At 52.6% G+C, this 19,137-nt stretch overlaps 1 protein-coding gene across 1 annotated transcript in view; it reads right to left on the bottom strand.

Annotated features, from left to right (window-relative positions):
* Positions 1-12,499: 12,499 nt before the first annotated feature.
* Positions 12,500-19,137, bottom strand: part of SCN8A (sodium voltage-gated channel alpha subunit 8) — a 58,271-nt gene continuing 51,633 nt past the window's right edge. The window contains exons 24-27 of the mRNA XM_050914220.1: positions 18,515-18,652; positions 17,696-17,800; positions 16,619-16,889; positions 12,500-15,684 (exon numbers count right to left, since the gene is read on the bottom strand). Of these exons, the coding sequence (XP_050770177.1) occupies positions 14,537-15,684; positions 16,619-16,889; positions 17,696-17,800; positions 18,515-18,652 (1,662 nt within the window). The 3' untranslated portion in view covers positions 12,500-14,536. The remainder of the gene's footprint in view (positions 15,685-16,618; positions 16,890-17,695; positions 17,801-18,514; positions 18,653-19,137) is intronic.

A 19,137-nucleotide genomic window follows, 5' to 3' on the forward strand; every position in this document is an offset into this window, starting at 1 on the left:
CGGTTCTGCCCCCAGAGCTGCGCCGGGGCCGGACCCCCTCCTCCCGAAGTGCAGGAGACCCCCGGGCAGCCCCGACGGCAGCACGACATACCTCTTCTTTACTGTTTCGGACTCGGCCAGGCTTTTCCTCTCCTTGGTTTTTCGGAAGCCGTCGCCCACTGAACTCAGGATAACCTATTTATTATTTTCCCATTCATCCGTCCCTGGACCAGCGATGCAGCGAGCGGGGCCGGAGGCGCCTCGGGATCCGGCTTTCCGGCGTCGGATGCACGAGCTCCCCCGTCTACCCAGAGGCTCGATTATTATTTTTTTTGATTGCTTTTATTGTTCCTAACAGAAATACCTCGGGCGTCTTTTGAGCGAAGCAGCCCCCTCGCACGTGGCGCGAGCAGCCCGGCGGCGATGTCCTTGATCGGGGAGGGGGGGAGCGGGGCGGGGGGACACAAAACCAGGGGGTTTTGGAGTAAAATGCTGTAGATTGTTTAATATACTAGACTTGGTTTTTTATTTTTGTAAGGTATGTAGTATTTTTTTGTTTTTTCTTTTTAACTACTCAGGAAAAGAATTACCTCAGAAAAAGAAAAAAAGAATGTGTTTTTAAAAAACTCTTTTTATCTTCTCAGAAAAGGAAAAAGAGATTTTTAAGAGTTTTCAGACCTGGGACAAAGCTGCCTCGTGCATTTGCTTCCAAAAAATGGGTGACAGAAAGAAGGAAGAAAGAAAAAAAAAAACTTGAAGCTGTTACAAAGATGAAAGTTGAATGTATTTTGGGTGCTTTTCACGTATATTATGCCATAATTTTATTTTAATTTTTTTTTTTTTTTTTTAAACATTGTTATTGTAGCGTTTGGTGGAGTAACGTGTCTTCAACGGAAAGAGTATTAGTGCCGTAGTTTGGAAGCTGTCGCTAGCACCACTTTTTGGATCGGGCTGGGTCCGTCATCCTCCAGCATCTCCCGCCGCATCCCGGGGCCCGGGGGTGCGGGGAGGGGGCACCCACCCTTGTGCAAGGCTGGGGCCGGGGCGGGGGGGGGGGGGAGCCTCCTCCCGGTGTCATTTTTGCACTGGGGATGGGGCCGCAGCCGGTGACGATGCTCCCGTTTCACGTGAAATAAGGGATTTTTGGGCTTCCCACCGCGGTCGCCACCTCTGAGCGCCGAGAAGCCCCGGCAGAGGCTGATGGTGGCTGCAAAATTTGGGGAAATCACTTTTCCCCCCCCCCCAAAAAAAGTCTAGCAGGGCTGAGAGTGGGCCGCGGGGTTTTGCCCCGGGTGCTCTTTGCCCCCCGGGCTGGGGCGGCTGCTGGGGGCAGGACACAGCCCAGCTCGCCCCCCCTTCTTGCTGACCACTGTCGGATGCAAAGCTGCGTTGCACAGAGCGTGAACCCACTGCGCGTCCACCTGACCCCCCCCACCCCGCTTCGCATCGCCGGGTGGGGCTGGGGCTTTTTCCCAATTAAAAAAAAACCACATTAATTTCTTTTCTTTTTTTTTTTAGAGCTGTCTGTTGTACTGGGGGGGGGGGGCAGCTGCTGCGGGGCTGCCCACCGGCCCCGGCCGCTGCTCAGAGCAGCCCCCCCCATAACCTCAGGGTCTGCGCACGCAGAGAGGACGCACCCCTCGCGGGGCTTCCCCCCCCCGCGTCGCAGGAGCGAGGCGTCTGCCAGCTTTGGGAGGTTTTCCCCAATTTTTTCGCAGTTTCCCGTTTCAGCGTGCACGGGAGCGTGCAGGCAGCTGCCTGCGTGCAAAGGGCATTACTGGGGCAGACGCCCCCCCCAACCCCCCCTCCAAAAAGTGGTACTGGGTTCCTGAAGACTTTTTATTATTATTATTATCATATTTGACTTTGTACACTCTCTGTAACCATTTCTACCTCATTTTGCAACATATTGTACATGAAAGTATTTAATTCATGTCTTATTAATGTCTGAAAAAGAAATGCTTTTGAACTGTAATGGTCTACCTCAAGAAATGCTGTATTTTAAAAAGAAAAGTATTACACAGTATTAAAGAGATTACATGAACGCCCGGCCGAGAGCCTGCGCTGCCTTCGCCCAGCCCTCGCCCCCCCCCGCCCCGGCTTTTTTAGCCCCTGGGGGAGTGCTGGCACATGGGGGGGGGGGCTCTGGGTGGAGGGGGGGTGTTGCAGGGACAGGAGGGACATGGGGGGGGCTGGGGGGGCGGGAAAGGGGTATTATGGGGGGGGGGAGTATTGCAGCCAGGGGAGGGGCAGAGCCTCAGCCCTCCCCCTGCCTCGTTAGCAGTGGGTGGGGCCCAGGTGTGCCCCTCCCCTTGTTAGCAGTGGGTGGGGCCCAGGTGTGCCCCTCCCCTTGTTAGGCATGGGTGGGGCCCAGGTGTACCCCTCCCCTCCTTAGGGGTGGGTGGGGCCCAGGTGTGCTGCTCCCCTTGTTAGGGGTGGGTGGGGTCTGGGTGTCCCCTCCCCTTGTTAGGGGTGGGTGGGGCCCAGGTGTGCCCCTCCCCTTGTTAGGGGTGGGCGGGGTCTGGATGTGCCCCTCCCCTTGTTAGGGGTGGGCGGGGCCCGGGTGTGCCCCTCCCTTTGTTAGGGGTGGGCGGGCCCGGGTGTGCCCCTCCCCTCATTAGGGTGAGGTGCCGGGAGGGCACTGAGGTCCCCTGAGGAGGGGTTCCTGCTGGGGAGGGGTTCCCAGTCCTGGGAGCTCGTGGGGGGCCGGGGTGGGTTTGGGTGCTGCCGGTGAGGACCCATCCAGCGCCTGCAGGTACGAGGGGCGGCCGTGGGGGCTGGAGGGGGGTGGGGGGGGGGCACAAGGAGGGGGTCTGCCTGTGCTGCCTGCGCTGCCTGGCTGCCGGCTTTGCTGTGTCGTGTCTGGGCTGGCTCGGGTTTGGTCCTGGCTTCATTTTCTCTTTGCCAGTTGGGCTGAATTTTTAGCTTTTTTTAAGCTGAATTACTTGCGTTGAGCACGGCTGCTCCCCCACTGTTTATTTCTCAAAGTTTTGTATAACTCATGAATTACGGAGTATTCATTTATCCGGGGCTTGTGGCATCCTCGTCCCGGTTTCTTTTTTGTGGGTGTTAAGTTAGGTGCTTGGACAATTTCACATTCTGAAATCAATTAATTCAGTTAATCAGTTCCCCCGTGTCCGGGACAACTTCCGAGCCGCAGGAGTGATGCTGAGTGAGCAGGGAGACGCTTCGCTCCGGTCGGGAACAGCACGGCTGCGGTGAGAGCTGCGGCAAAGGCCGTGACTTCAGCATCACTGCGGGTGTGCAATGGGGGATCCCTGTGGATGCCCCCTGTTGCGGATGCCGGCACTGCCCTGCCGATCTCCGCGGCTGCACCTTTCCCTGGCCGCCGCGGGGAGGGTTTCCCACGTTGATGTTCCCGTGCGTTCTCAGCAATCCGTGCGTTCTCAGCAATCCGTGCGTTCTCAGCAATCCGTGCGTTCTCACGTCCCCTCTAGCTCCGTGGATCGAGGCACCCGGCCGATGGCCGGGCTCTGCGTTATCGATAACCAGAGACGCTTCGCTCCGAGCTCCGGCTGGCGGCACGGCTCCGTGAATGCCAGCCATGGAAAGCCAGCTGCTCTGACCTGAGCCCCGCACACTGTCCCTGTCCCCCAGCATCGCTGGGACCCCAAAGGAGGGGACGCTCATCCCTGGGGGCTGCGTGGGACCGGACCCGCTCCCTCCACCCCTGCGGGACCCTGGCTGTGCCACAGGGATGGATTTTTCACCCTTTGCTGCTGTTATTAATGGAAATAAGGGGAAAAGCGGCTCCCAGCCCGTGGCTGCTTGTTTATTTTCTCAAGCCAGGCTAATGAACGCCCCCCCCTCGCCCTGGTTCGGTCTCTGCCCCCTGCTCGGGAGCTGAGCTCATTAGCAACAGCAGGCGCACAGCCCGCGGGAGAGGGGCCCGCGTCCCAGAGCAGAAATAATCGTGGCAATTGTGCGGCGGCTTCAGGTTTTTCAGTGGGTGGGAGGGTGAGGAGTCGGGTGCCGTACCCCCCGGTACGGGAAGGGGACACGGTGGCATCCCTGGCCGGTGGCCGGGAGGTGCCGGGAGCCTTTGTGCCGGTGCTGGCACATCCGGAACAATGCGGCAGCTCCGGCCCTTTATCGGGACCCCTGAGGTTACGGCGCTATGAATAAATTACTTGGTGGATGGGCTGCGGAGTCATGGCCGGGAAAATGGGAGGAAGGCGGCTGCCGCCGCCTCCTCCTCCTCCGGCAAAGGGAGGCTCGGCTCCTCTCCACCGCAGCGAGGGACGCGGTGCACGTCCCTGCTCCCGCACCTCGCAGGTGCTGTTTGCACTTTGCGCCTTTGCTTTGTCCGACCCTGCGGTGCCAGGGTGAGGTTTGGGGTTCACCTCGGCCAGGGAGCGCGGGCAGCACTGGGCTGGTGCCGGCTTTCAGAGGGGCCTCCCGGCTTGTCCGCGGCCAGTGGTGTTTGTTTTTGTTACCGAGCCCAGCGGTAGCCGGCACAGGGTCTCCGACCATGAGCAAAGCCCCGCGGCAGCGGGATGAAGAGACAGGGATGGTGCAGCATCTGAGCTGGTTATCCCACCTGGGATAACGGTGTCCAGCCATGCTCTGCTTGCCCCAGCCGGGGAAAACGCCGGGCTTGGCCATGGGCTGGCTCTAGCTGGGACGTGCCGGCACAGGGAGGTGAGGCGGATGCTTCCCGGCATCTCAGGTTATTAAAATGAATTTGCAGTTGGACTCCGACTTTTCAGAGTCTTGATTCCACAAAACTCGTGAAACCTGCATGCTCTCCCCAAATCCAGGCCAAGTTCTGTGCAGGACACGCCAGGCTAACAGCGCCGGCATTCCTGGCATTCCTCCTCAGCCCAGCCATGTGTGCCGCTCGCCCGCTGTCCTCTTTGCCGGGATGGTGGGTCACGCACAAGCGTTTCCTCCTGCCCCGTCGGCCTGGTGCATCTGCCCTGGCTGCATTTTCCTCCCAGGGAGACCTGGAGGATGGTCCCGGCTCCTCCGCGGACCCTCCTGGCACAGCGGGGCGATGCTGCCTGGACCTCGCCAAGAGATGCTCCCGGATCTTTTGGCAGAAGGGGCGGTGAGGACGGGGAGCCTTTCCAGGAGTGGCAGGATGGAGGATGCTCGGAGGAAGCAAATGCCTCACGGAGCTGGGAGAGGTGGAAGGCAACAACACGGAGGATGGAGCCCCGTAGCGTGAACCCGGGCCAACCTCCCGGCCGAGGAATTGCTCCTTCTCCTGCTCCTTGGTCCTGGCTGCTTCCTCCAGCCCCGGTACGGCCCCGGGCACCGACCACGGCCCGGCACGGCCCCGCGGCCCAAGCCTCCGTGCTGGGGCTCTTCAGGGAGATCCGGGGAAATCGCAGCTTTATCGCCACCCTGATTAAAAAGCGGGTGCGCTGGTGGCGCGTGGCTGTGGCCGGGGCTGCATTGCCACCTCGTGGTTATGGGGTCCTCGCCCGCTCCCCAAGCAAAACCCCTTCGGCTGAATTCGACTGCTCCATCCGTTTGGTGTGGGAGAGGGAAACACAGGTTCCCAGTGGGGTGTGGGGGGGCTCCGTACCCCCTCCTTGGGGAGGGAAAGGGGAGCTGCTGCTGTTGCCTCGGGGCCTTCGGGAGATGGGAAGAGGGTGGTGGAGATGTCCCAGGGGAGCAGCGGCCATCCCCCATCCCTGCTCCTGCAAACGTGCCGGCAGGGAGGTGGGGACGGCGGCTGCCGAGCCCGGACAAACGCAGCCCAGCCGGGTCCCAGGGCACAGGCAGGATGGCCCGGGGCGAGGAGGACGTGGGAAGCAAAGGGTGTCGCGGCTGGGCAGATGGGTCGGTGGATGGATGGACGGACGGACGGACAGACATCGCTGCCAATGCTGAAGGTGCCCTGAAGCTCCTCACAGACAGCATTAAATTTCCAGCCCTTTGGTTTGGCTCTGCTGGTAATCGAGAGACCGTTTAATCTGTCCCCATGTCCCCGTGCTGTGAGCGCTCGGTGCCCAAACAGACTGCTCAGATGGGCTGAACTGGGGAGGGGAGGGTGCAGGAGGGGTGCTGGGCTCGAGGCAAAGGGCTGAGCTGGGGCCCAGCGGTGCGGGCAGGAGATGCTCAGCGCTGGGGGGGGACATAGGATGATGTGCCAGGGGACAGGGGATGCGTCCCTGGAACACGCCGGCTTGTGAGGTCAGACGGGGGGGTCTGTGTTCCTGGGCCACCCCGATGCTGAGGGGCACCCAAGCGATGCTGGCATCTGTGGGACTCATCCTGCTCTTGCTGGCGGTGGGCGGCCGGTGCGAGGACTCGGTGGCGGCCAACGTGGGCGTCACACCATGAGCCGCATTGCCGAGCTGCTGTCCCCCTCTGAGTGCGGGCAGCTCCAGGGGTGGCTGGCGGGGCCCGACAGGGACCTGGGGGAGCAGGAGCTGGAGCAGCTCTCCGAGGAGAACAACCCCATCCACTCCCGCCGCCGCCGCCGGGACCTCCGTGGCCCCACGGGATGCTCGGAGGCCCTGCGGAGCTGGCTGGGGACGGCAGGAGAGGTGATCACCTGGGACCAGCTGGCTCATGGCCTCCGCCAAATCGGGCGCCCCGACATCGCCCGGGAGCTGGGGAAAAACCTGAACCAGGACAGGAGCCTGGAGCTGCGGAGGAACGTGGAGGAGTACAGCCACAGCGTGCAGCACCTCACCTCCTCCCTGCTGCTGGAGGGCAAGCAGCACGGCGGGACGCGGGGCAGGAGGCCCCGGACGGGGACCTGGGGGATCTGCGCTTCGAGAGGCGGCCGCCCCCCCGTACTCCCGCAGCCTCCTGGGCTGGGTCGGCCCCGTGGTCTCGGGCATCCTGGGGGGCTTCCTCGCCTCTGTCCTCTTCGCCGTGATTGCCGTGTACTCCTGCCACCGGACGCTGGGCTTGGACGCCACCTGAAATTGGGATGTCACCCAAACTGGAGCATCTCCCAGAACCTGCTGGAGGGAAAACGAGACCCAATAAAGCCTCCTGGAGGGGCTGAGATCCAGAGACCAACCCTGTGTGTTCTTCTGGGCAGGGAGGATCCCATCCTTGGCTTGGCTCCTGCTGGAGCAGCCAGGGCTGGATGTGCACCAGGCGTCACCATCATCCCTGGCTGCGCTGGAGATGTCCCCGGTTGTCACTGGATGCCAGAGTGCCCCACGGCAGGGATGGAGCCGGGCAGAGCCCCCTTGGCCACGTCCTCGCTGCAGCCCCACGTGCCCCAGCGTGGGGTCCCCCCTCTCCTGGTCTCCCCCCCCCCCCCCCAGGCGGGGAGGGGACAAAAAACTCTCTGCTGGGTGGTTACGCTACGCCAGCACCTGGGGTTTATTATTCGTGGGAGAGAGGTTATTTATAAGGGCAGTGACCCGATTCGGTGTTGCGGTCGAGGTGTTTTGTGCTGCTTGGAGTCGTCCTGGATGACAGCCGTGGCTTTCCTGAAGCCAGGAGCTGGGTGTGCTGAGGAGCCATCCGAGCTGCTGATGGGCTGGGGGCTTCACTCCCTTCTTGGTCTGTCTCTTACTGCGGGTTTAGTTTTTTCTCTCCGTTTCTTAGCCAAGGAACTCCCGTGAAGTAACTAAAAACCACAGGCTGTGTGTTACCGCGAGGCTCGGATGGGGTTTGTGTTGCTGATGGGGCCGAGGAGGGCAGGATGCGACTCGCTGGAGAAAGCGGCCGCACAGGGAAAACTGCAAATATCTGAGCATTTGCACATGGCGCTGAGATGCCTCGCTGGCTTTTTGTGTGTGCATACTCCTGAACCCACAAAAGCTGGAGGTCCCCAGGTGATGCTGCCAGGTCCGGCTGCGCCCGGCGGGGATCCCCGGGCCCCCGCCGCAGCATCTCTGCTGTCCTGGAGGGTCTGCAGCCTCTCCCCGCCACTGAAATCAAACCAGTGCAATGAAAAGGGGGGCGCAAAGTGCTTTGGATCTGATTACAGCCATCTGCATCGCTGTAATTAGAAATAAAACCTGTATTTTGTATCAAGAAATGGCTTGCATCAATCCAACCAGCTAGCAGTGGCAAGTATTGGAGAAGAAAGGGAAGGACAAACAGCCCTGAGTGCTGCTTTAAAAGATGAGTGAAACAGTTAAATATTTATGTAATACTTTTTTTTTTTTTTTTCCCCCTAAATGAAATTGTACCCCCTGCCCTTAGAGAGTGCTGTTTCCTGAAGCACCAGCGCAGCCAGTTCCTGGCACAGAGGTGCTCCTCTCGGGGCGGCTCCTGACCGTAAGTGAAGAGCAGGGCTCAGCAGCGAACCCACTCGTGCTGCTGCTGGCCCCGGCGTGGGAATCGCAGCTCCGGAGGTGAAGGGCTGTTTTGCCATCTGCCGCGCTGTCCTCCCGCGCTGCGGCACGTCTGCCTTGGCCGCGGGGAGCCCGCTGAGCAGCTCATAGCCCAGTGCTGGTGGGGTGGCGGGGATCGGAGCTCGGAGGATGCTGAGTGTCTGATGGTGTTAGAGCTGTAAGGGACAACGGCGTTTACTCTGGAGCGGAAGGAGGGACGGTCCCCTGACTGATAGCCAAAGATGCTGCTCGGGGGTTGCGGATCCCCCTGGAGCGGCATTTGCTGGGGTAGGTTAACGCAAGGAAGCACGTGCAGAGCGGTTGTGGCAGAATGTGTCCCCTAATGCAATTTAGCACGCGGCCTCCCTAAAGCAGGAAAAGCCCGAATACGGCTGCTAGGGCTGGTAGGAGCTTTGCGTCAAGACCACGGGGGTTTTGAAGCCATGACTTTCCCCCCCCAGATGAGGAGCCCGGGTGCTTCTTCAGGGCAGGGGCTGGATCTGGACATCCACGCTTCAGATCAGCCTGGCTTTGTAAAGCCACCGCAGGAGTCCTGCCTCTGCTGTTGGTTTCTACTCCAGAAGCGATGACCCGTCTGAGCTGGGGACGGTGGACTTTCGGGGATGCAGGGCGGGTGGTTGCTGCTGTGCAGAGGTAACAGAATGACAGGGCAGCCAGGAGAAGTTGTTAAAACAAGATGGACATACCTCTTTATTGCAAATTCCAAAGTAAAAAGATGTACAGTACAAAGGAACTCAAAGTTCAGACATCGAACTCCCAGCCCGCTGTTTTATCACGTTCCTCCTCCCTCCCTTCTCCGGCCAGCTTCGTCCTCCTTTCTTCATGTGAGACAGAACAGAGAATAAAACCTAGGAGCGAAAGTGGGGAGCAAGTACAGCACGGGGCAAAACCAGCGTCATGAACAGGTTATGCAAAGGGAAAAGACAGCTCTGGCCCCAATGGTGGGCAGGTGGGTGGCCGGAGCCGTGCCGGTTCAGAACGACGTTTGTAGCAGCATTTTTGTCACCCCCCGGCGCCCAGCTCCAGCTGCGCACACCTCGGTGCCTGTCATTCTCGATGCATTACATTCGGTCGCTAATTAAGCCTCACAACACCCCTGTGAGGTAGGGAATGAGACGCCCAATTTACAGATGGGTAGAACTGGGACAGGAGGTGGGAGGGAGTCCTCCTTCCCCGTGCCCTGCGCCGAGCACAAGGCTGCGCTCCGCTTGCGGTAGGAGACACCCTCATGCACACACACGCCTCTATAAAATTACAACATGCAGCAAAGTGGCAAAGGGGAAATGATTTTGTTTAATTTTACTTGTTTAAAAAAAAAAAAAATCAAACCAGTGGTGTTGTCTGTGTGTGACACACTGACCTGGTGAGGTGCAGGACAGCACAACCACGCTCTGAGTCTTGCAGTGCCAGTGGTTTGCTGAAGCTAGCTGGCCTTAACTGAGCAGCAAAATTCACATTTGTGGAATAAATTGGACCAAAACTCTGCCAGGAAAAACAATTTCAAGGTGCTATCCTCAGCCATTTGACTTGCAACAACTTCAGGTTAACTCCTGCCCTCCAAGGAGGCAGAGGCAATACCTGGAGCTCGTGCCCTGCTCAGCCCTTTGGGTCAAAAGTGGGAGAAGCTGGACGGGATGACGGGCTGACGGTGGGCTGTGGGTGTACGGCTCACCGGCCGCTGGCTGCAGCCCCAGCTGAGGGTCCTTCAGCACCACTGAGCAGCAGGACCCTGTGCTTGGGCCCCACGCGTGGGTAAGGTCCCCGCTAACCAGTCCTTGTCACTGCACGGGGACCCCACGGGATACGGATTGACTCCGGAGAAAGCAAGCCGAGAACAGGGAGGTGAAGCTGTGGTCCTGCAGCGACGTGCCCGAGCGGGGGTTGCGGCGGGAGGTCCCCCAGCACCATCCACGCACGGGAGCTGCTGGCTCCCGACCTGCCCGGCCGTAGCTGCGCGGACGTTGCGTGGCCAAGGGCAGGCGGCCGCTGGGGAAGGGCTCGCTGGCGACTCCAGATCTGCTTTGGCTCGTCTTTTAAAGTGACTTCTAGTGCAAGCGATAGGGGTTGGAGGGTTAAGCACCGCAGATGGAAGTCCTCCCGTGCCAGAGCAGGTCCAACAACGGGGGCGGCGGGGGCGGCAGCACCGCCGTCCCCTGTGCCTGGAGCACGGGACGCGTCCGCGTCACACTGCAGCTCGACCTGGCGCAGGGCACCCACCTGCCCCAGAGGCAGGAGCCCCGCGCAGACACCGACCCCTGACAGCATCGGTCCCCACGGACCCAGCGCGGGCAGCTTAGGACGCGGAGCAAGGCTGAGCCGTGTCCGCCAGGCACCTGCAGAGACCCAACACCAAACAACACACCAAACTCCCTTCCAACAGCTTCTACTGCAACTTACTCTGCTCTCTTCTGCACGCTTTAGATAAAACCACACTAAAAAAACCTTGAAGGAAGTATGGAGGAGATGGAGGGGAAGGAGAATGCAACCAGTCAAATAATTGGGACACCAGGACAACCTTGCCTTGTACAGTGAAAAGGGTAACATTTATTTTATTTTCTTTTGGCTTATAGTAACGTAATTGTTAATCATGTTGGGTAAGATCATTATGAGCCACCATGCAATTTCTAATACACTAATCTTCACTATTGATCTTTTACAGCTTTAACATTTTTTTTTTTTTGCGGCAGAAAATTAAATAATTCAAACTTGGGTGTGGCCTCTACGTAACATCATGGTTTTATTTTAATTTGTTTTGTTCAACATTGGCTTCTATATTTTAAAAAAAGGTGAACAGGAAAAGTGAATAAAGCAGCTTGAATTGGTATTTCTTTATCACCCTTCCCCTCTGCTCTTTGAAGAACACAGTCACAAATTAACCCAAAAGGGAGGATTTTGTAAGCGGGGGAGGGAAGAGAGCTACTTGTTGTAGTCTTGATTTTTGGCTACGTCTTTTTAATCGACACCACTACCCTCGCTTTATTCCCACAACCCTGAATCCGGAACATAAATTCCATGCGCGCATTTGAATTTGGAGATTTGCGTATGACACCTGTGTCCCTAATGCTCTTTGACCAAAGTTTCCTCTCTGTCCTTGGCTTCACCCACTGAAGATGCACAGAAACGCAGACCCGTCGCTTGCAGCACCCGTGAGCTGCGGCTGACGGAAATGTCTGCCCTAGGGAGGAGACCAGGAGAGAAAAGCCACCCCCGACCCCCCCCGGACACTTCTGAGCAGAGGGACCGACTCCAGCCAACGACCGGTTGAAGCAACTACGCGTTCCCGTTCTTTCTCAGCACTGCTGACTGACAATACCACTGGCCTCTCGCATTTAATACAGATCTAGTGTTAAAAAAATAAATATATATACATAGTTTGAAGGGACTTTTTATTTTAAAGTGAGTAGCTTAATGAAATTGCCAGCACGAACGCTAAACGTCCCAAGCTTCACCTACGAGTCAATAGCCCAGCTTAAGAACAATTATGAAGTTTAGCCAAATCTTGCATAGAAGTGGTCAACTTATTGCACATTGGAACCCAAAAATATATACTTTTGCTGTTGCAAAGATCATTTGCAATTAAGCTTTTTTTTTTTTTTTAATCTATTTGGGGGGGGTTGTTTGTCTTTTTTTTTTTTTTCTTTGGGGGACATTTACTGGCTATCTAAAGTCTAAGGAAAACAGAAAAATATTAAAAAAATAAAAATAAACATGGACAATGGCATAAGCCAGAAGCCATTCTATTATTTTTTGTAGTTCTTTGTATTTACAAAAAGGCATGCCGATAAAATAAAATGATATATTACAGTATTTATAATATTCTCTTAAAAAGTTCAACCACACTTTCAGCTATTTTTTCTTTTTTTTTTTTTTCTTTTTTGTGCTGTTTACAATGTAGCCTGTACATATGTATGTAGTTTTTCTTTGTTATTATACATCATATCCTAGGAGCAAGTGGGGCAAGAGCTGACAGGATAGAAAAGGTTCCTTGCTGTGTTCCTGGGTGCAGCAGAACTGCTCCACTGACATGGCGATGGCTAGGCTGCGCGTCGAGGACGCCGGACGTGGCACAGATGGCTGCTGGATGGCTTCCTGCTTGGTTTTGTTTTTTAGGTAAGTGACTCCTGTAATTTTCTGGGTTGTGAGATTATTCAAACCGAGATTCATCCTGCCATCAAGTTCTGTTGTCTTGGGTTTGTTTCCCCCCCCCCCCGCCCCCCCGCTATTCTGGGTACCCTTAATTTGGTCCGCATTCAAACGCCCACACTCAACCTCAGCACCTCGGGGTCGAGGTGAGCAGCAGCACCGACCCCTCGCTTCTCCTTCCAACCGCCGGCGGAAAAGCACCCGTGCTGCGGCGCTGCTGTCCTACCCTGTAAGAATACCCACGCTGGCCCTGAAGAAAAACATCTCAACCAGAGCAGTGGCTGAGAGCTGGCTTAGTCATGAGGACACCACGAAACAGGATCTGGGGATGTCTGAGTCTGGTCATTGAGAAAAAGAAACGTTCGGACTTGGCTCGTGATGTTTCTGTGGCATTATTTACTGCTGCAGCGAGAAGACTAGGCAAGAGGTAGCTCTGATTCCTACCCACCCTGCGGGGCCGTTTTAGTCGCCACTCTATGAAAGTGTAAGAAATGGGAAGAACGTGAAGGCACCCGCCAGCCGGCTCTCCACCCTGCACCCCGGGACGTGGCCCTTCCTGCGCTGCGTCTTGTTAAAAACCCTCGTGGCTACAGAAGTGAGAAAACCCATGCAGCAGTGAAGTGCAGAGCTGCAAAAACTGGGACCATGGGAAGAAGGGTTCAGGGTTTCAGAAAGCCACCCGTGGCTCTGCATCCCACCCGGAGCAGGAATCCCGATGGCCATGGGAGAACTGAACACGGTGAGACACGGCCCCGTCCCCCAGCCCCGCTACTGGGATTGCTTCGGGTAAGCTCCCCAAATTCCTACCAGTAGAGATAACACGCTACTTTTTTTAGCATTTATCTCTACAAAAAAAAGTGTCTACGCTGCAGGATGGAGGCTGAATAATAATTAATATTAATGATAAATATTGCAGGATACAAATGAACTTACTGACTGGTATTTAAGCCCTAGATTTTGGTTTTACAGTGACATAGTATAACAACAAGCCATTCTCAGTTTTTATCATCTCCCCTTGGATGAGGTCCAGAGCAGCATTTAGTTTTGTTATATTTCAGTGTGCAAAAAGATGGCTGTATGGAAAAAAACAGACAAGTTGTTAAACATACACACACAACTATTTCATCTGCTTGATTCTTTTTGTTGGTTTTTTTTTTTTCTCCTACCGGCGGGTCTATGAAAGATCGCTAAGAACTGGGGAGTACCGGTGAAGGGCATGATTAGTGTTAAAGTTTATCTCCAAATACAGTGTACGGTAGTCAGTGGAGTGCCTCGAATTTATGGCTTAACACACTGCTGTGGACAGATTATTGAGTGTCTTGTGGTTTAATGGTTCCTCATGCATGGTTCCTGGTCACGGCATGCCATCATGCAAATCGTTTCTATGCATTGAACGAGCACTTTTTTTGGGGGGAATCAGCCTGAGCTGTCTCCAGGCTGAAGGTACCCGATTACCCCATCTCCCAAACCAAGTAAAGCCCATGTAGAAAGTAGAATGCAGATAATAAATATCAAATAAACTATGACAATTAAATGGCATGGGCTAAATGGGTGGTTCTTTTCTTTTTTCCTTTTTTTTTTTGTTTTACTTGTTTTAACTTTTTTCTTTTTTTTTCTTTTTTCCTTTTTTTTTTTTTTGCTGCTTAACTAAATGCAAATCTAGTTTTGCATGAACAAACCCTTTAACATTGTGACTTCTGGGTTTTCTTTCAATAATAATCAACAAAATGGGAAAATAAAATCCATTTTTGGCTGCTTTGGAAAATACATGAATCCCAGCAGCAGGTTTTGTTTCTGTGTGTGTGTTTTATTTTGCTTGTTTGTCCTAAGTTGCATTGACTGATGTGGAACATGCAGTATCCACCTGCCCAAACAATAGAAAATCCATTTTTTTTCCTTTTTTGTGTTTAAATGTTTGTTTACAAGGGTCCTTTAAACAGGTGGTAGGTCACTGCTTTAGATGCAACGCTGTCACACAGTAAGCAGACTATGTTTGGTATAAGATCTTCAGGTAAGTGTCTCCACAGCTGTTCTGTATTGATATATTTCATGAAGTTTGTAAACAATCTTTTCACTTGCAAATATTTTAATCTGTACAATTCTATTATTTTGTCTCAACACTTGGATTCCCTGACGTCTTTTTGTCTTTTCGCTCTTTCTCGTCTTCCTTCCTCCGCCCGTTGCTGTTTCTCCTTCTCCGGTTTGGTAACGCTGTCATATGACGGGAGAGACGCAGTAGATGGGGTGCCTTCTTTTTTCTCCCTGTTTGTTCCTCCGTTTTCCAGTTTTGTGGAGACAGGCCTTCGGCTGATAAAGCCCCGTCTTGCTAAACGAGCCCTGTAAGCCCTCTGGATAACCACTGCTGAAACTTCTTCCTGCTTACGCCGGAGCGTAGTTGTGATAGGCTCATAAGACACTTTGGAAGGGTTGGATGCCACAAATCTTTCCTCCATCTGTTGTCTCAGTATATCCAGCTCTCCGCTGTCCCCCAGGACACGTTTGGTGAAGGCAAAGAGGATGTCTAAACAGTGGATCCTGTCTCCACTTACCATAGGCAGGTCCATGGCAATGAGTTCAATGGTGTTGGGTTTTGGGACGCGGAGAGGATGTTCCAAAGCATCAGCAAAGTCTGCGAGCTTGCTGTACTCTATGAACTGTGTGGCATCAGGGTCGAATTTCTCCCAGATCTCGTAGAAGGTCTCAAAGTCGTCCTCACTTAGTGGATCTGCGCTCTCCTCTGTCGCCACGCTGAAGTTCTCCAGGATGATGGCAATGTACATGTTGACCACGATCAGGAAGGAGATGATGATATAACTCACAAAGAAAAATATCCCCACCGAAGGGTTCCCACAGTCCCCCTTAAAACCACTCCCAGGGTGCTCCTTGTCTAGGTCGCAGTCTGGAGGCCGGTTTAGGATTGGCAGCAGCAGGCCATCCCACCCAGCTGATGTGGTGATCTGGAACAAGCAGATCATGCTGTTGCCAAAGGTCTCAAAATTGAACATATCATCTATGCCAGCCTCATGCTTGACGTAGGCAAAGTTTGACATGCCAAAGATGGAGAAGATGAACATGACCAAGAACAGCAAGAGGCCAATGTTGAACAAGGCAGGCAAGGACATCATTAAGGCAAAAAGCAAAGTGCGGATTCCTTTGGCTCCTTTGATCAAACGCAGGATACGTCCAATGCGAGCCAGTCGGATGACTCGGAAGAGAGTGGGTGACACAAAATACTTCTCAATGATTTCAGCCAGGAACATTCCTGAAGAAGAAGAGAAGGAACAAGTGTGACAATGGAGACGTGCAGTCTGCTGCTTCTTCTCAACCTAGTCAAGGGACTGGGCACACAGAACACCCTGGTCAGATTTTCAAAGGGGGTCTGCGATTAAGAGGCCTCACCTTCAGGCAGCTAAGTCTTAGCTAGATGCTCTGGCTCCCTAAATAGTTTCCTAAATGGAGAGGGAGAGAGGTACAGCTGCAGAGTGACTCACTCCACCTGGATAAGGACGGATGAGTTGTTTCTTGGAGGTGTCTAGCTCTTGGTGCCTAACTCTGCCATGGGAGTCAGGCTACGGACTCTATTTTGAAAGTGCTAAAAAATGTGTAAGATAAATCTTATTTCAACCAGCAGACAAACCTGGATGTGAGTTTTAGACTGCAGGACAGTCTCTAAACGTTGGTGTTTTGTCAGTATGCCTGGGCAGAGCTGTGTGCAGCCAAGCTCTTTGAGTGACCCTGTTGTATTTGTGACGTTAAGCATATTTTACAGATTAGATGCTAAAAACCCAAAAACCTGTTGGAGGAAACAGATTGATTCAACATTCAACCAAACTGAAAACAAGAGTGCAAATCACACGCTGATGCAGGAAGCACTGCAATGCTATTTTCAGTGGTTAGTAAGCATTATAACATTCTGATGAGGTGAGTAAAATTTCTGTTTTTAAAGACAGGGAGAGTAATTGTCAAGTGTTTTACTCCATACAACTGGAAATGAATGCCAGAACAGAGGGAGGAGGGTGAATTAGTCAGGACTTCAAGCTGCCAAATTCTGCCACAGTCTCTTCACAAGGCTAAAAAGAGAACCTAGAAGTCCCGGTAGCCATATATCCCCTTCAAAGACAAGAATGTGCTCTATTCTGCAAACACCAAGACAGCCTAGCACTCACAGACCTCTGTCTAATTGGTGTCGCACTTACCCACGATGGACAGAATCACAACCACGAAGTCAAAAATGTTCCACCCGATGGTGAAATAATAGTGCCGCAAGGCGAACATCTTCAGCACACACTCACAGGTGAAGAAGATGACAAACACCAGGTTGATCCAGTAAAGGATGTCCTCCATCTGCTTGCTTTGCGTGTCTGTCTCCACCATCATGGTCACCATGTTGAGGCAAATGAGCATCATGATGACTATATCAAATGCTTGCTGAGTAACAAAGTCAAAGACAGCTCCTTGAATGCGGTTCTGTGCAACAGGAGAGAGGCAATGAACCAAACAAGTTTGAACAAAAATCTACCATTAGTTAACAAATTATTTCACTGTTGGTGGAAACAGAGATGAAGTTTTTTTCAGTATGTTATGAAGCTTTCAAGGCAAACTCTAGCCACAATTCAATCTGTTTATGGGAAAGGTAGGAAAATGCTATTATTTATACCCCAAACATGCTACCACAACCCTAGTGCCAGCATGTCTTCCTCTTTGTTGAGACCGAAGGCAGGGTGATGCACTTCCATTCACAACTGGAGAAAGCAGCCAGGTCCACCTTGCAGTGGTGACTCTGACTGCAGGGTACTTGAACTGGATTTCAACCACCTCTTTTGTGTCCTGGCAGCAGTCTAGTTCCAGCAGCAGGCAGAGCAGCAGGATGCCTTATCCACAGCAGTATCTAAGGGACTCACCCAATATCACATGCAAAGCCCTTCAGAAAGCAGGGAAATGTGCTTAGGTCTCGATCAGCACAACCCACAAGGCTGTCTAATTGCCCAAGATCCCGCTCACTAATGCCAGGAGGCCTCCTCCTCTCCATCTATAGCCTCTCAGCCAGACAGGGTTTTCAGATTGTTTTGTTGATTCAAGTGAGCCAACGGATTAACATCGACCACAGCCGTAGCATTTTAACCTTTCTCAGATGATACCTGAATTATAATGACAAGAACGTGGTGATATGGAGTCCAGCATGAGTTAGAACAAAGGATGCTTTTGGAACCGAAGCTCCTTTGAAAGTCTACTCTGCAGGTTTTTTCCTTCAGTTCCCTTTAAAACATACTCACCAGAGGTCGGGGAATAGGTTTCTGAGGCTTCTTTGAGCCCAGTTTTTTCATGGCATTATAGTACTTCTTTTGTTCTTCTGTCATGAAAATATCTTGACCTCCAAAGTAAAGGGGCAAAAGGAAAACTGGTTACAATCAGCTCATACACCAGAAGGGAAAGGAACAACATCCTAGCTAAGTCATGAGCGTACCTGCCATATGGGAAGTTGGTGGCAGCTACTTTAGGTAGAAATAACTTATACTAATACCCAAGGTGTACTGATTTTCCTTTAAAGAAAACTGATTATTTTTCCTATGAATAACCTGTTTTATTGCACTACGTCCTTCCCCATCCCCTCTATCTCATTCATGACAAACAGGCAGCAGAGGTGTCAGGCCATTTAGCAGGTACTGCATACACGCAAATCCTCAGCTTGACTTACAGGGAAGAAAAGCAGTATATGACAGAGAGACGGAGGGAGAGGCAAGGAAGATATGTTACTTCCAGTCTGTATGTTTTAGTCAAGGCAAAAAAAACCCAGAAATGCATGAAAATGTAGTCTAGGGAAAATGTCTAATCTGGCTAGAGTTTTACATAAAGCTTTGGGCTACCTCTGGTACTCCCTGAGCCTGTTCAGCCAGTCTCAGTGGGGCGGAGTAGGGAGTGATGCACTAAGAGTCACAGTGATTCTGCAGCCCACAGCTCTAAGAGGGGAGGCTTGTGCCCCAGACTGACGGTCCTTGGCCTTTATTTTGCAGAAAAACCCATCAGCCTGAAGACTCAACATTCCTCTAACAGGTCTCGGCTCCCCTACTAATGAGCAAACACAGATCACTTATCTTTTTCTTTTGTTGATTGAAGTTGTCAATGATGACACCAATGAACAAGTTCAGGGTGAAAAAGGAGCCAAAGATAATGAAGATAACAAAATATATGTACATGTAAATGTTGTCCTCATACTTGGGTTGCTCTTCTTGCTGAATGGGAGATAAGAAGAGAAATAAATGACATTTCAAAGACATCATACAAATATACTCAAAATGAGATTGGTCATGTTTCCAAGTACTCCCATGTAAGGCAGTCATGCTTTATAAAGCTGTAGTTATATATGGAAAACTGTGTCCTTACACTGTTTGAAGTAAAGCAAAAGTATATGCATGTGTATTGTATGTATATACCAGGAGGATGGTGATCTAATTTTCAGAAATATAATATGCTACAGTTTAAACTGGCTTTCACTGTAAATGAGGTCAGTGCCCATAAAATATATAGTAATTTGCAAATCACAAAGGAAATGATTATTTTAATGACAAGCACTGTCAAAGTGAAGACATTGTTCTTTCTTTTGAAGAGGGATGTGTAAGACCATCAGCTGATCAAAAAAAGAATATTTTTTACACTGTCCTGACACAGTCATACTACTTGTTTCCAACCCTCCATTCACTGTAGGAGAAGAAAATCC

Source organism: Gymnogyps californianus, unplaced genomic scaffold, assembly GCF_018139145.2.
Source record: "Gymnogyps californianus isolate 813 unplaced genomic scaffold, ASM1813914v2 HiC_scaffold_32, whole genome shotgun sequence".
Taxonomy (NCBI): domain Eukaryota; kingdom Metazoa; phylum Chordata; class Aves; order Accipitriformes; family Cathartidae; genus Gymnogyps; species Gymnogyps californianus.